At 45.4% G+C, this 16,652-nt stretch overlaps 1 protein-coding gene across 1 annotated transcript in view; it reads right to left on the bottom strand.

The window, feature by feature from the left end:
- LOC126156678 (kelch-like protein 10) overlaps positions 1–16,652 on the bottom strand; it is a 147,093-nt gene that overhangs the window by 89,085 nt on the left and 41,356 nt on the right. The window contains exons 3-4 of the mRNA XM_049916326.1: positions 14,607–14,858; positions 5,272–5,551 (exon numbers count right to left, since the gene is read on the bottom strand). Of these exons, the coding sequence (XP_049772283.1) occupies positions 5,272–5,551; positions 14,607–14,858 (532 nt within the window). The remainder of the gene's footprint in view (positions 1–5,271; positions 5,552–14,606; positions 14,859–16,652) is intronic.

The following is a 16,652-nucleotide window of genomic DNA, read 5'->3' as shown; positions in this document are numbered from 1 at the left end:
AGGCACTACATCATGGACTGTGCATCTGGGCCCGGCGGAGGTTTGAGTCCTCCCTCGGGCATGGGTGTGTGTGTTTGTCCTTAGGATAATTTAGGTTAAGTAGTGTGTAAGCTTAGGGACTGATGACCTTAGCAGTTAAGTCCCATAAGATTTCACACACATTTGAACTTTTTTTTGATGAGTTTTATGTTTGATTGACAAGGGTATTCGGGCTGAACAGAAAAACGAAAAATATTATGTCTGAAACTAATCTCGAACCAACGATTACCAATCTTGTGTGCTACTGAATTTTTTCATTCTTCATGTATTTTAAACTTCATGGAGTTGCTGGCAGGACAGGCACCTTTTTTAAGCATTTGCGTCTGTTGGGAATCTAACCTAACCGCCCCAGCAGGCGACGAACATTGTACAACTCAACCGCACGGCCTGTCGAGGAAAAAAATCTTTCTTGCTTTAGCATATTAAAGACAGCAGGAAAACATCAAATCCGATTTTCTCGTGAACGTTTGAGAGTTGCAGCGAATTATTTTGGGGGATTGGTATTTGATTTCTGAACTTCACGTACCACAAATATAAAAAAATTACGAAAATTCCAATATCTCGTGGCCCCCTTGTCAGCCTCTTATCAGACGAGTACCAGGAATATTTCTCGGGGGTAAAAGGCGGCCGGGAAGAAAGGTTGTAATCTTCCTTCTGTCAGTCCAAAGGCCCAGTAACGGGCTTTTGCCACAGACTTACACTTCTACTTCTTTACTTTCTTTCTGGATCTAAAAACAGTGTAGAACAAAAGATATTGAGGCGTGGATTTACCTACAGTACTTCATGTAAGATTTTCGTTCGCAACAGGAAATGTTGTGTGCTTGTAAATTTTTCAGATGATACTACGTTTGCCACTGCTGTTTCTGCCTTTGCTTTGCATCGCTACAACTTTTTCTTTACGTGAAATACGATACAATACTGCACCATTAGTGTGTGTTTGTATACTACTGGTTAAACTTGGGTCTGTGTATTTTTGTTTGAGTAGTGCGGCCAACTTAAAAGCTAGTTTTCATTTTCACTTTGAGAGTTGGCTATCAAGTGGTCACTTTCAATCTATGAATAATTTTCATTCAATAACTCGTAAACTTGTCTTTCTGATACCACGCAGAGAAGTCTCTGTAACCAGTATGATATATGTGATACAGATTCTTTCAATTTGTCCTTTTGAGAAGTTGTGGAGAAAACGTGGTCACCTCCGACGGCTTCCGGGCGCTTTTAGCTAATCAAGGCGCTGACGGTTAAGAGTACGGCCGGTTCTAGTCACTTCAGTCTGGAACCGCGTGACCGCTACGGTCGCAGGTTCGAATCCTGCCTCGGGCATGGATGTGTGTGATGTCCTTAGGTTAGTTAGGTTTAAGTAGTTCTAAGTTCTAGGGGACTGATGATCTCAGATGTTATGTCCCATAGTGCTCAGAGCCATTTGAACCATTTTGGTTAAGAGTACATACATGGTGTAAGCTTTCAAACAGTCTGTCTTGTTCCAGGAGCTGGGTATCGTTGGGGATTAGATGATTGTTGGTGAGAACGTTTCATTTATTCGCGCTTATTCTAAGTGGATGTTCATTGGAAAGATTTTGTTATTATTTCATTCGCATGGCGTTCGCATCCTACGGCATAATTTTCACTAATTTCGTGTGCTACAGTTGCTAAGAACTGCGAAAGCTAGCAGGCATCCACGCGCGCAGTGTTGAAAATTTTCGTCTCTTTGTGAATTTGTTGAGCTTAAAAATTAATAAATAATCGCGTTCTTATTATTCGCAACGACACATTATGCATTCAAATCACTTTATCCATCAAATTAGCTCATTTTATGCTTTCCATTGAGACGTGGAAATATATTTGAGTCTTTCGTAATTACTTGTAGTTTCAATTCACGTGCACGTGTTTTGTGGAAGCCAAATGATTTTTGTTGAATGCTAACTTCATTGTGGAAATATTTATAGATTAGAGTCCATATGCAGTTTCTCATTCCATCTTTCGTAAGTCATTTATTGAATATTTACTTAATTTTGAGATATGCTTTGCTCATGTGTGGTAAGTTGCACCATTTCTACCTAACACTTGCACTTCACAAAGCACATGAAGGATTTCAGTTCTCAAATGGGTTTCCCCTGTTTGTGATAATAAGTACCCCGTTCATCTCATACAGTTCCAGCTGTGAAAGCAGATCTTAACGGTGAGCGCTGAATGAAGAAAAACTGTGGCTGAAGCTACGAAATATTTTTTTGTTCATGTTCACGCTGAACTACAGAAAGCGTTTCGTCGACGTATCTATATTGCTTAGTAGGTCATGTACTTTCAAGCCTTGGTACTGCACCTTATTAAAATTATTTTAAGACGTACTGCCAGCAGTTATTCACTTTTCATAAGTGACCATTGCAATTACAGAGTGGGGTCTCGGTCGCCATTTCACGGTGCCAGCTATAAGTTGGACATTATTATGCTTACAAGAAAACATTGTAAGTAGGCTGTTTAGGTTTTATTATTGGTAACGCCACGTAGCGCTCTGTATGAAAATCACTGGCTGTGCCGTGTGCAGTCTGTGGTTAGTTTGCATTGTTGTCTGCCATTGTAGTGTTGGGCAGTTGGCTGTTAACAGCGCGTAGCGTTGCGCAGTTGAGGTGAGCCGCCAGCAGTGGTGGATGTGGGGAAGTGAGGTGGCGGATTTTTGAAAATGGATAATCTGGAGGTGTGTCCATCAGAAACAGTACATTTGTAAGAATGGATGTCATGAACTGCTATATATATTGTGACTATTAAGGTAAATACATTGTTTGTTCTCTATTAAAATCTTTCATTTGCTAACTAGGCCTATCAGTAGTTAGTGCCTTCCGTAGTTTGAATCTTTTATTTAGCTGGCAGTAGTGGCGCTCGCTGTATTGCAGTAGTTCGAGTAACGAAGATTTTTGTGAGGTAAGTGATTTGTGAAAGGTATAGGTTAATGTTAGACAGGGCCATTATTTTGTAGGGATTATTGAAAGTCAGATTGCGTTGCGCAAAAAAATATTGTGTGTCAGTTTAAGCACAATCTTGTATAATTTTTCAAAGGGGACATTTCAACATCACCATCTTGATCTCTTATTTTAAGGAGGAAGAAGCACACTTTCAAGATACCAGCTCTTGAAATCGAACCCCCGCGAAAATGTGAACCGTAATTCTGGTAGTATGCTGTTATGATCTTCTGAAAGTACACGTTTTAAATATTCACGCGCACCGGTTGTCAATCGCATAGCTGAGGCCAGTGATGTTTTTGCTTTTAACATTTTTATGTTGTGATTCTTAAATGCTGGGTAAGCGAGTGGAACAAATGAGTGTCTATTAAACAAGTAGTGTAGTGTTATTTAATTATTAATACCACTGTTGTGTGTTATTTTCTTTGGATTTTAACGATGGCACTGTTAAAATTAAGTATATTTGCACGAGATGCGCTGTTGTTAAATGTAATTGACATGATTAAATTGTAAATCTAAAATCATTAACTACGTTTCCTAATAATTCTTCAGTTTCTTAGGTTTACTGATTTTCATTTTGAGACGTATATACAGCTGCAGAATATCAATCGAAAATACTGTTGAAATAGTATTGCATTTACATGTGCATGAGGATGACATATTACGTACACATATTACTTACTTATTTTTCTCATACAAAAAACATGTCTTATCGAAGAAGATTTCGGAATTCGTGTCCCTCACTTTCAACAAGCTGACAACAGGAAATACATTGTACTCTGGAGTCAGGCGGCTGCAGTGGGGTAGAGTGAATGACAAGCAACCAGTGGGCTGGAAAGTTTAAAAGCTATGCATTCAGAAGGTCGTAAATCCGTACTATCAGAATTATGGACCAAATTTTGACCACTGGGTCTATTGCTGGGGCTGATAACTTGCAATTGTGCTTTTTTCTCTTTATAAATGACGTCAGGTTGGAAATGTTTCCTAGTTATTTATTTTGGTAGGGTGCTACACGTTAGCTCCCTATTCATTGGTTTCCAGATACTCATACTACGCCTGGCTTTCACTAAGTTGCACAATCTACGTAATTGTGAGCTACCCTTTTACTATCCTTTATCGTAATCGAAGTCAGATAGTGTTACAAAAACAGATGAGTTGAATCTTGAGTTTGATTATAACAAGGCATAGATTCAATAAATGAGGGCTGTACTAGCAGTTCATTTACTCAGAAGAGCAGCCAATTTTCAACTTAATCTAAAAATAGCTCTTCGTATGTAGTTTGTCGTACATGTATTATATCGCTTAATTACACTGCGATGTTTTGTGGTTCAAATGGCTCTAAGCACTATGGGAGTTAACATCTGAGGTCATCAGTCCCCTAGACTTAGAACTACTTAAACCTAACTTACCTAAGGACATCACACCCATGCCCGAGACAGGGTTCGAACCTGCGACCACAGCAGCAGCTCAGTTCCGAACTGAAGCGCCTCGAACCGCTTGGCCACAGCGGCCGGCTGCGATGTATTTATGTAATATTTAAGTAAAATGAAGGAGTAGTGATGGAGTTGAAGGTCTAAATGGTGTGTAGGTAGAAGGGGGTGGAGGAAGATGGGGAGGCGGCGGCGAAGATGAGTGAAGGTAGTGAAAGGCGAATGCAAAGTAGGAGAAGGAAGGGTAAGCAGGAAATGAGATGCAGTAAAGGGTAAGAGGTGAAATGAAGGGCGAAGGAGAAAGTGGGAGATAGAGTACCTGTGCACGGAGAGACGAGGGTTGTCAGACGGTTTTAAAATACCTTAAACGATCGTAAAGCAACTGCAAGAGGCTATTTGTGTTAAAGCGCCGCTTCCGGGCCAGGGAGATGCGCCGGGCCCAGATCAAAACCACACTGTGGATTAACGACGAGAGTCGGAGTGACAACCAGCCCGGATACGGTTTTCAGGTACCTTCCTATATTCTATAGGTGTATACCATGGGGGTACCCATGTCCCTAATCAGTTACACGATTCAAAACATTTAGCATTTGCACATGTATAATGGACAGATAGTTGAGGTACACATGTTCCTTCCCTGTGGGGAGGGGGGGGGGTGGAGGAGGGGGTAATGGGGTGGTGACAGAACTGAGCATGCCAAATCCGTTTATAACCATGCCAGCCCTGCACCGATGCGGGGCAAAGGCGAAAGAAGAAGAAAGAAAGTCTTCAGATATGCATGTAGTGTAGTAGTTTGTATGAGTAGTTTAGCTGGTGCCACGCGGGCTAAACCGTCGCGAGCGGCCGCCTACCTTCTCGAGGAAGTACTTGGTGTCGAGCAGGCCGAGGCGCACGGCGCGCAGCAGCGGCAGCAGGTGCTCGCGGCGGCCGGCCGGGTCGTGCTGCATCCAGCGCAGCACGCACTCCCACGCCGCCTCCTCGGAGCGCAGGTTGAGGTCGTCGTCGGCGAGCAGTGCGCGCAGCTCGTTGGCCGGCAGCTGCAGCACCTCGTCGCTGTCCGCCGCCACGCGCACGAAGTTCCGCAGCGTGTACAGCCGCGCAGTCTTCTCCAGCTCCTCGCAGAAGTGGTCCCTGCACGCGTGCCGTTAAGTTGCGGTGAGAAACCGGGCGGTGAGGCAACGCACAGTAGCGAGGGCAACGTAACACGTGACACAACAGCCAATAGCGTCTGTAAGCGCTCTTCGAACCAAACATTGGTTCAAATGGTTCAAATGGCTCTGAGCACTATGGGACTTAACATCTGAGGTCATCAGTCCCCTAGAACTTAGAACTACTTAAACCTAACCTAACTAACCCGGCCGCACTCAGCTGTGACTCTTGCAGTTGGAACTGGCGAACGCTCTCATTCGAGGTGATCGACAGATCATAAATAAACACCTCACTGCAAAGGTCTCACAGAAATCTGCACATGCGAAAAGAGTTCACAAAGGTTCACTGGACTGTACTTCCTTATCCACCCTACAGTCACATCCATGCCCGAGGCGGGATCCGAACCTGCGACCGTAGCGGTCGCGCGGCTCCAGACTGAAGCGCCTAGAACCTCTTGGCCACTTCGGTCGGCCAAACATTGGTATTCGTTTTAGTTTAGGCACAGTAAAATGGAAGAAGTAGTGTGAGGGTACGGACTTTAGCTCAATTAAATTTTTCTCGTAAACACTGAAGGTGCGAAGTTTTCTGTATCCTTGCCCTTTATGAATCAAGTAAGTGTAGAGGTGTGTTCAATAAGAAATGCAGTAAATTATTTTTCTCAGCCAGTTTCGATTGAACAAATGCAGAACTTGCTGTGGGACATCGTGGAATATTCCAGCTTCAGCCCTTACGTTTTCACGGAGTTCCGATAGATGTGGACGCTATACGTAGCCTTCAAAATGGCATCTGTAACAGAAGTGCGTACCAGGCAAAAAGCTATCGCTAATTCTTTTGGCCAAAAACCAGAGCATTACAGATAGTCATAGGCGCCTGCAAAATCTCTACTGAGACCGGGCAGTGAACAAAAGCACGGTGATCCGCTCGGCAAAGCTTCCGTCACCATCCAACAAGGTCGCGCAAATCTCTCCATTGCCGCCCGGCCGCACTCAGCTGTGACTCTTGCAGTTGGAACTGGCGAACGCTCTCATTCGAGGTGATCGACGGATCATAAATAAACACCTCACTGCAAAGGTCTCACAGAAATCTGCACACGCGAAAAGAGTTCACAAATGTTCACTGGACTGTACTTCCTTATCCACCCTACAGTCAGATCCCGCACATTCCGACTGCCAACTGTTTGGCCCAATGAAGGGCACGTTCCGTGGAAACTACTGTGTGGATGGAGGTTATATATGAAGCAAGGAACTGGCTCTGACGTCGACTAAAGAAGTGGTACCATGCAGACATACAGGCCCTCCCAGTGAGGTTGCTTAAGATAGTCGCTTTGAACGGATATTATGTCGAAAAATTGGATTTTGTAGCCAAAAGAGTGGAAAATAATATGCGTATTGGAATCCTGAATAAAATTAACCTGGTTTAAAAAAAATGTTGCATTACTTATTGAACTACTGTCATATTATAATAAGAATAGTGTATAAACATCACAGAAATTTGTCATTTCTATGTACACTCCTGGAAATGGAAAAAAGAACACATTGACACCGGTGTGTCAGACCCACCATACTTGCTCCGGACACTGCGAGAGGGCTGTACAAGCAATGATCACACGCACGGCACAGCGGACACACCAGGAACCGCGGTGTTGGCCGTCGAGTGGCGCTAGCTGCGCAGCATTTGTGCACCGCCGCCGTCAGTGTCAGCCAGTTTCCCGTGGCATACGGAGCTCCATCGCAGTCTTTAACACTGGTAGCATGCCGCGACAGCGTGGACGTGAACCATATGTGCAGTTGACGGACTTTGAGCGAGGGCGTATAGTGGGCATGCGGGAGGCCGGGTGGACGTACCGCCGAATTGCTCAACACGTGGGGCGTGAGGTCTCCACAGTACATCGATGTTGTCGCCAGTGGTCGGCGGAAGGTGCACGTGCCCGTCGACCTGGGACCGGACCGCAGCGACGCACGGATGCACGCCAAGACCGTAGGATCCTACGCAGTGCCGTAGGGGACCGCACCGCCACTTCCCACCAAATTAGGGACACTGTTGCTCCTCGGGTATCGGCGAGGACCATTCGCAACCGTCTCCATGAAGCTGGGCTACGGTCCCGCACACCGTTAGGCCGTCTTCCGCTCACGCCCCAACATCGTGCAGCCCGCCTCCAGTGGTGTCGCGACAGGCGTGAATGGAGGGACGAATGGAGACGTGTCGTCTTGAGCGATGAGAGTCGCTTCTGCCTTGGTGCCAATTATGGTCGTATGCGTGTTTGGCGCCGTGCAGGTGAGCGCCACAATCAGGACTGCATACGACCGAGGCACACAGGGCCAACACCCGGCATCATGGTGTGGGGAGCCATCTCCTACACTGGCCGTACACCACTGGTGATCGTCGAGGGGACACTGAATAGTGCACGGTACATCCAAACCGTCATCGAACCCATCGTTCTACCATTCCTAGACCGGCAAGGGAACTTGCTGTTCCAACAGGACAATGCACGTCCGCATGTATCCCGTGCCACCCAACGTGCTCTAGAAGGTGTAAGTCAACTACCCTGGCCAGCAAGATCTCCGGATCTGTCCCCCATTGAGCATGTTTGGGACTGGATGAAGCGTCGTCTCACGCGGTCTGCACGTCCAGCACGAACGCTGGTCCAACTGAGGCGCCAGGTGGAAATGGCATGGCAAGCCGTTCCACATGACTACATCCAGCATCTCTACGATCGTCTCCATGGGAGAATAGCAGCCTGCATTGCTGCGAAAGGTGGATATATACTGTACTAGTGCCGACATTGTGCATGCTCTGTTGCCTGTGTCTATGTGCCTGTAGTTCTGTCAGTGTGATCATGTGATGTATCTGACCCCAGGAATGTGTCAATAAAGTTTCCCCTTCCTGGGACAATGAATTCACGGTGTTCTTATTTCAATTTCCAGGAGTGTATATGATGATCTGTATTAAATTAATTATTTGTGTAATATTTTATTATTTGTTGAGGCACTCCTTGAGTGGCGTGCACCGGTTGCAGTTTGTCAGCAGACGACTCTACGAGTACATCACAACAGGTGCCGCATGGAACTACGAGAGCTATTCGGAAAGCAAGGTCCGATGGGGTCCGCTGTAGAAATCCGATTAATCTTTCCACAGATGTGTTGGGCAGTGTCTCTAGTATGCCCATCGATCGCGTCACGTCGCTCTTTTCAGTTCTGAGCGCGCAGTGAGCACGTTAAGATGCTTAGAACAATGGTGTCTCCCTCCAAGTATGGTGGCCTGGTGTGAGATTTCGCCTGATGCCATGCAGCCCACACAACATAACTATCATACGATTCCTTTTGCATGACAGTTCTCGGTCGCGCTCTGAAGGGGCAATAAAGGTGCTCCTGCAGCGTTTTCGATGGTAAGTGTTTGATCACTCACAATAGAGCCCGTAACTGACTCTCCCTGAGTTTCATTTCTACTCACATGAGCCGCTAGCTATGAAGACAACGTTCTGGCACAGACAACGAGCTGTAGATCAGCGTAGAGAATTGGTAGGAACCACAGGCGGCTTCTTTCTATGACGAAGGTATTAAAAAGTTGGTACAATGCTACGACAAATATCTAAATCGGAGCAGCGACTATGTACAGAAGTAGCTGGAAGGTGTAGCTAACTGTTGCAAATAAAACATGTTTGATTTTCACAGTTGTTTCCATTTTGTGACCGATCGGACCTTACTTTCCGAATAGGCCTCTTAAATGAAACAATGACAAAATTTATAGCAGGAATATTCCAGTACAGCAGGGGTGGCAAAGTATTCAGTATTTTAGCCGTGTCCTGGCACGTGTGCCATAGCGCTCAACCTCGCTGCACATTTCCCCCATTGCCATGGCACGCTGTCTGGAGTGTAGGTGCACTGCCCATAATTTGGTTTTATATTTCACATTTCGTAACAAGGAAGTTCATAAACAAAACAAATTTTCAGTATCATGGAGGCTGTGCTCGTACATTACATATCACCTCAAAGAAAACTATTTATAGACAAATAGGCAACACGGATTCAGAGAATATCGTTCTTGTGAAACACAGCTAACTCTTTATGCTCACCAAGTAATGAGTGCTATCGACACGGTACGTCAAATTTATTCCATATTTTTAGGTTTCCAGAAGGCTTTTGACACCGTTCCTCACAAGCGACTAGTAATCAATTGCGTGCCTATGTAGTATCGTCTCAGTTGTATGACTGGATTCGTGATTTCATGTCACAAAGGTTACAGTTCGTAATAACTGACGGAAAGCCATCGATAAAACAGAAGTAATATCTGGCTTTCCCCAAGGAAATGTTAGAGGCCGTCTGTTGTTCCTGAACTACAGAAACAATCCAGGAGACAATCTGAACAGTCCGCTTACATTGTTCAGATGATACTGTAATTTGCCGTCTTATAAAGTCATCACATGATAAAAAATTCCAAAGCGATTTTAGACAAGATATCGGTATTGGGGGGGGGGGGGGGGGGGGAGACTGACAACTGTCTTTAAAAAATGAAAAGTGTGAAGTCATCCACATGAGTACCAAAAGGAATCCGCGAAATTTTTGTTACATGATAAAACACACAATTTTAATGGCTGCAAATTCAACTAAATACTTAGGGATCCCAACCATGAACAACTTAAATTGGAACGATCACATGGATAACATGGATAATGTTGTGGAGAAAGCAAACCAAAGGCTCCGATTGATTGGCAGAACACTTCGAAAATGTAACAAGCTTACTAAAGAGGCGTACACTACGCTTGTCCTCCCTCTTCTGGAGTATTGCTGTACGGTGCGGGATCTGCATCTGATAGGACTGACGAGGACTTGGAAAAAGTTCCAAGAAAGATAGCTCGTTTGGTATTATCACGAAATAGGGGAGAGAGTGCCACGGATATATCACACAAATTGGAGTGGCAGTCACTAAACCAAAGGCGTTTTTCCTGAGCGGCAGGACCTTCTCATGAAATTTCAGTCACCATCTTTCTCCTCAGAGTGTGAAAATATTTTTTTGCACCCACCTACACAGGGAGAAATGATCAGCATAATAAAATAAGAGAAATCATACTTCGCACGTTTTTCCCGCGCAATGTTCGAGAGTTGAACGGTAGACAAGTACCTTAAAAATACTTATATGGATATGGTGTCTGTTCTTTCGGACATGTCTGAAAGAACAGACACCAATGATGATCTGCAGCCGTCTAGAAAGAAATTAGAATTATACATGAATACCTTCAGCATACCGACAGACACAGACAATTTCATAGATTTTCGCACTCGGGTTGCCACGTGATCGTAACTTAATAGTTTCATAAACGGAAAAAGGTCCTTCACACAAATATGTCATCGAAATATTGTAACACTTTTGCAACCTCGTTATGGAGACGTGGAAACTCTAAGGAAAGTAACGAAGACGACCTGCACAGTTTTAACGTAAAACGATTTGTCATGAAAACAGGAATTACCTAGCAGGTCAATCAGTTACATTTGCACTTGCACAGGAGCGCTTTCAAGTGAAACGGCAGAGTGTCTCGAAAACAGCTCCAAAAGAGATTAAGACTGCAGTGTCTTCAAAACGTTTAGGAAACTATCATCGTAATTCTTTCAAGGCTACAATGAATTCTTCAGGCCTCGCGTCTTCTTTAACGGCAGTGGAATTGGATTGCGTTTGGCAGAATGTATCCTTTCTAGAACGCAATTTTCTTTTTAAATGCACCCCCATCAAATCAGAAAGAAATTGTTTCTCACCTTTCATTGTCTTGCTGTAGGCAGTGTGCAGTCAAGTTCACGTAAAATCCGAAATCTGCAATCCATTCCGGATGGTCTAATTTTCCTTCCTGTACTCCTTTTTCCTTCATAAATTCAGTAGTATCGAGTTGTAAATCGAAAAATCTTTCCAGGCAGACAATGTGATTTGTAGTAATATATTGGGTCTCCATATTCTTCGTTCAGTTCCATCGAAAACTGTTTGAATAATGCATGCGACGTCAGAAATTTTACTGTTCATACCGCCAGTTTCTCCAAGTACAGGGCTATTACAAATGATTGAAGCGATTTCATAAATTCACTGTAGCTCCATTCATTGACATATGGTCACGACACACTACAGATACGTAGAAAAACTCATAAAGTTTTGTTCGGCTGAAGCCGCACTTCAGGTTTCTGCCGTCAGAGCGCACGAGAGCGCAGTGAGACAAAATGGCGACAGGAGCCGAGAAAGCGTATGTCGTGCTTGAAATGCACTCACATCAGTCAGTCATAACAGTGCAACGACACTTCAGGACGAAGTTCAACAAAGTTCCACCAACTGCTAACTCCATTCGGCGATGGTATGCGCAGTTTAAAGCTTGTGGATGCGTCTGTAAGGGGAAATCAACGGGTCGGCCTGCAGTGAGCGAAGAAACGGTTGAACGCGTGCGGGCAAGTTTCACGCGTAGCCCGCGGAAAATTGGCTCATGCCACAACTGGAGACCGACAGCGCCGACTTCATCTTTCAACAGGATGGTGCTCCACCGCACTTCCATCATGATGTTCGGCATTTCTTAAACAGGAGATTGGAAAACCGATGGATCGGTCGTGGTGGAGATCATGATCAGCAATTCATGTCATGGCCTCCACGCTCTCCCGACTTAGCCCCATGCGATTTCTTTCTGTGGGGTTATGTGAAAGATTCAGTGTTTAAACCTCCTCTACCAAGAAACGTGCCAGAACTGCGAGCTCGCATCAACGATGCTTTTGAACTCATTGATGGGGACATGCTGCGCCGAGTGTGGGAGGAACTTGATTATCGGCTTGATGTCTGCCGAATCATTAAAGGGGCACATATCGAACATTTGTGAGTGCCTAAAAAAACTTTTTGAGTTTTTGTATGTGTGTGCAAAGCATTTTGAAAATATCTCAAATAATAAAGTTATTGTAGAGCTGTGAAATCGCTTCAATCATTTGTAATAACCCTGTACAGCATGCCTGCAAATTTAGCACAAAGTGCTTCGTAATATACAGAACAATGAATACTATCTGCCGATCGTCGTAATTATTTGCTCTTTCATTGTCAACTAAATCTTTAAATTCCTTCTGCTTGGTATTGTAACATCGTTCCATAGCAAATTTGCTGCACCCTTCGCATACGCAACTGCGTAATATGTATTGAGAATTCTCATCCCTCTGTTTTGTCATTCCCATTATTTGTTAAAGGCTTGTGAGAACAGATCGCTAGAATGCCTCTTTTTGTGCAAACAGTCAATGGGCCTGTAAACGTCCTTTATACCAGGAACAAATAGAAAAGGGTAAACAGCGTTGTCAACACAATTCTGCCGAACTGAAGAGGGCTATACCGACCGCAAAATGCCGCAACGCAATACTGATTTAAATGTAGCGCTGTACCGAGTCCTTCTGGGAAGGAACGAGCAAAGACGGGACATGTCGAGCCTTGGCCCAGACGCATCCTGCACATCCGGCGAGGTGAAGTTTTACACGCTATGGTTAGCGCCGCTGTACAGGTACCAGCATATATTCTGTCAGCACATGTACTTTATTTGAAGATGTTCTTGTTTGGAAAAGAAGTTTCCTTAAAATAACTAGCTTCTAAATTTTCTTTTATACTTCATAGACGGCTGAGACTAAGTCGCCTCTCAATTTATTTTCAAGTGTTTCAGTCTTTTCTAAACATTGTATTCTGAGTTGTAGTTTATTTTACTGGATGATCGATGTGTTTCGAATATTTACTGTCGCTTCCGTGTTTCATGCATAATTTGCAAATGATTGACAGTGACTGCTCACTCTAGGGAGAGAGCAGTCTTATATCTGTTAATGTTGAATATTACAGAATACACTTTTATTAAATGAATAAAAAAGTCATAGAAAAGCTAAGGTTACAAAAAAAAGAAAAAAAGAAATGGAGTAGCAGATTTCGAACCAACTGCATCTGATTTCCTAAGTCTAAGTATTTGATTTACATCTCCTGAAGGCTTTAACTGCTGATATGTCAGTATTTAGTAACAATAAATCGTATCGGTACTGATATATTTTCGAGAGATCCTGAATGTGTTGGTAGTTTGAAACACCACATCTTAGGATGTAAGTTATAACATACAATCCATCAAATACCACTAAGTATAATACGGTATCTCTCACTTCTCAGAACTCGATACAATCACACAAGTCGATAGACATTCCCAATGGTCGAAACTGGGCATGTACACATCATGGTGACGTCACGGCGAGGTATCACTGTGGGAGGTTAACGTCTCCTGCTACGAGTTACTCAACTCTGCTTTCTGTGCGTGCTTCACTTCCATCCCCTCTGCCAGGTTCCAAACCCTGCAATCGCATCTACACAAATTCAGGGGTTTTATACAGCCCGCAACGCCTTCAAAAATCACAACGAGATTTTCATGTTCTCTAGCTTGCTATGTGCGAACTATTAGCCATACAGAAAGAAAAAAAATAAACAGGACTTATTTTTAGGAAATTTAATATTCTTAAATTTCGTACTGGGATACGTTTTTGCTGGAGAGTATTATTTTCGTGTTATTAGAGAAAAAACTCATTTGAAGGACACTTTTGTATTTTTTCCTGAATAACTCGAGAATTACGACCTCTAACCAAAACATATCCCAGTACAAAATTTGACAAGTTAACTTTGCTACAGAAAGGTTCTCTTCATTTTTTCTATAGGACTAATAGATTTCATATAGCGAGTGAAATATGGAAATTTGCGTGTGATATTTGAAGGCGTTGCGGGTTGCGTAATGCTCATATTTGGAGCAGCTGAATCACCCTTTGTGTGTGGGACACCACGCCAGCTCTAGCAGGCACTGGTTCTTACTCGTGATGAGGATGGCACGAACAACCGTCGAAAGCTCGAGTGTTTCGTTCGGAGTGACATAGCTCGTAACCCCAGAAGATTTTGTCCGTGTTGTGTACTGTTCATTCGTAACGTAGTACAGAAACTAAGCAGCTCTCTACGACTACCGTCTCCAGACTCGCTCATTCCGTGGAATTTTACGCTACTGAACGTGGTGTGCAGGGCTGAGTACCTGGCGAAGATCATGACGCCGAGGCAGTTGTGCGGGGAGAGCGAGTTGGTGACGTACTGGCAGCAGAGGCGCAGCAGCCCCAGCACGCACAGGTAGTCGGCCGCGACGAGCAGGCGCAGCGCGTTGTCCGGCGTGAGGTCGGCGCGCCGCAGGTACGCGTACTTGATGATGTTGCCCATGTCCTCCGAGGACACGCCCGGCACCAGCACGTCCGTGCGGCAGCTCGAGTGCAGCGACGTCGTGAACAGCGCCCTGCGCAACCTCCGCGCCCTTTACCTACCCTCCCAGCACGTACAAACTGGCTCATTTACGGCTAACCTGGGGAACAGTCACAGTTGGAGGTTGCCTATCTAACGACTTTCAGGGGTAAGCAAAAATTTGATTTTCAGTATTTCAGGCAGCTGTTGTCTGAATTTAATAATCTGAAATGCTGCCGCAGCCTACTCATTAAGAGCTACAGGGTGACTATTGTTGAACTACACTCCTGGAAATGGAAAAAAGAACACATTGACACCGGTGTGTCAGACCCACCATACTTGCTCCGGACACTGCGAGAGGGCTGTACAAGCAATGATCACACGCACGGCACAGCGGACACACCAGGAACCGCGGTGTTGGCCGTCGAATGGCGCTAGCTGCGCAGCATTTGTGCACCGCCGCCGTCAGTGTCAGCCAGTTTGCCGTGGCATACGGAACTCCATCGCAGTCTTTAACACTGGTAGCATGCCGCGACAGCGTGGACGTGAACCGTATGTGCAGTTGACGGACTTTGAGCGAGGGCGTATAGTGGGCATGCGGGAGGCCGGGTGGACGTACCGCCGAATTGCTCAACACGTGGGGCGTGAGGTCTCCACAGTACATCGATGTTGTCGCCAGTGGTCGGCGGAAGGTCCACGTGCCCGTCGACCTGGGACCGGACCGCAGCGACGCACGGATGCACGCCAAGACCGTAGGATCCTACGCAGTGCCGTAGGGGACCGCACCGCCACTTCCCAGCAAATTAGGGACACTGTTGCTCCTGGGGAATCGGCGAGGACCATTCGCAACCGTCTCCATGAAGCTGGGCTACGGTCCCGCACACCGTTAGGCCGTCTTCCGCTCACGCCCCAACATCGTGCAGCCCGCCTCCAGTGGTGTCGTGACAGGCGTGAATGGAGGGACGAATGGAGACGTGTCGTCTTCAGCGATGAGAGTCGCTTCTGCCTTGGTGCCAATGATGGTCGTATGCGTGTTTGGCGCCGTGCAGGTGAGCGCCACAATCAGGACTGCATACGACCGAGGCACACAGGGCCAACACCCGGCATCATGGTGTGGGGAGCGATCTCCTACACTGGCCGTACACCACTGGTGATCGTCGAGGGGACACTGAATAGTGCACGGTACATCCAAACCGTCATCGAACCCATCGTTCTACCATTCCTAGACCGGCAAGGGAACTTGCTGTTCCAACAGGACAATGCACGTCCGCATGTATCCCGTGCCACCCAACGTGCTCTAGAAGGTGTAAGTCAACTACCCTGGCCAGCAAGATCTCCGGATCTGTCCCCCATTGAGCATGTTTGGGACTGGATGAAGCGTCGTCTCACGCGGTCTGCACGTCCAGCACGAACGCTGGTCCAACTGAGGCGCCAGGTGGAAATGGCATGGCAAGCCGTTCCACAGGACTACATCCAGCATCTCTACGATCGTCTCCATGGGAGAATAGCAGCCTGCATTGCTGCGAAAGGTGGATATATACTGTACTAGTGCCGACATTGTGCATGCTCTGTTGCCTGTGTCTATGTGCCTGTGGTTCTGTCAGTGTGATCATGTGATGTATCTGACCCCAGGAATGTGTCAATAAAGTTTCCCCTTCCTGGGACAATGAATTCACGGTGTTCTTATTTCAATTTCCAGGAGTGTAGTTACAAACTACAATGTGAACACACTTTATTCAACATGTAAACGTCACTGCAGATATTCTGATTTAGTTAATGACATGTTCAATGTGTATACCATCATTGGCGATCATGTGGCAGAGACGAATAGCGAAATTTTGCATGACCC

This window comes from Schistocerca cancellata, chromosome 2 (assembly GCF_023864275.1).
Source record: "Schistocerca cancellata isolate TAMUIC-IGC-003103 chromosome 2, iqSchCanc2.1, whole genome shotgun sequence".
Taxonomy (NCBI): domain Eukaryota; kingdom Metazoa; phylum Arthropoda; class Insecta; order Orthoptera; family Acrididae; genus Schistocerca; species Schistocerca cancellata.
The sequence above is the reverse complement of the archived record's forward strand: the minus strand, read 5'-3'. Positions and strand labels throughout refer to the sequence as shown.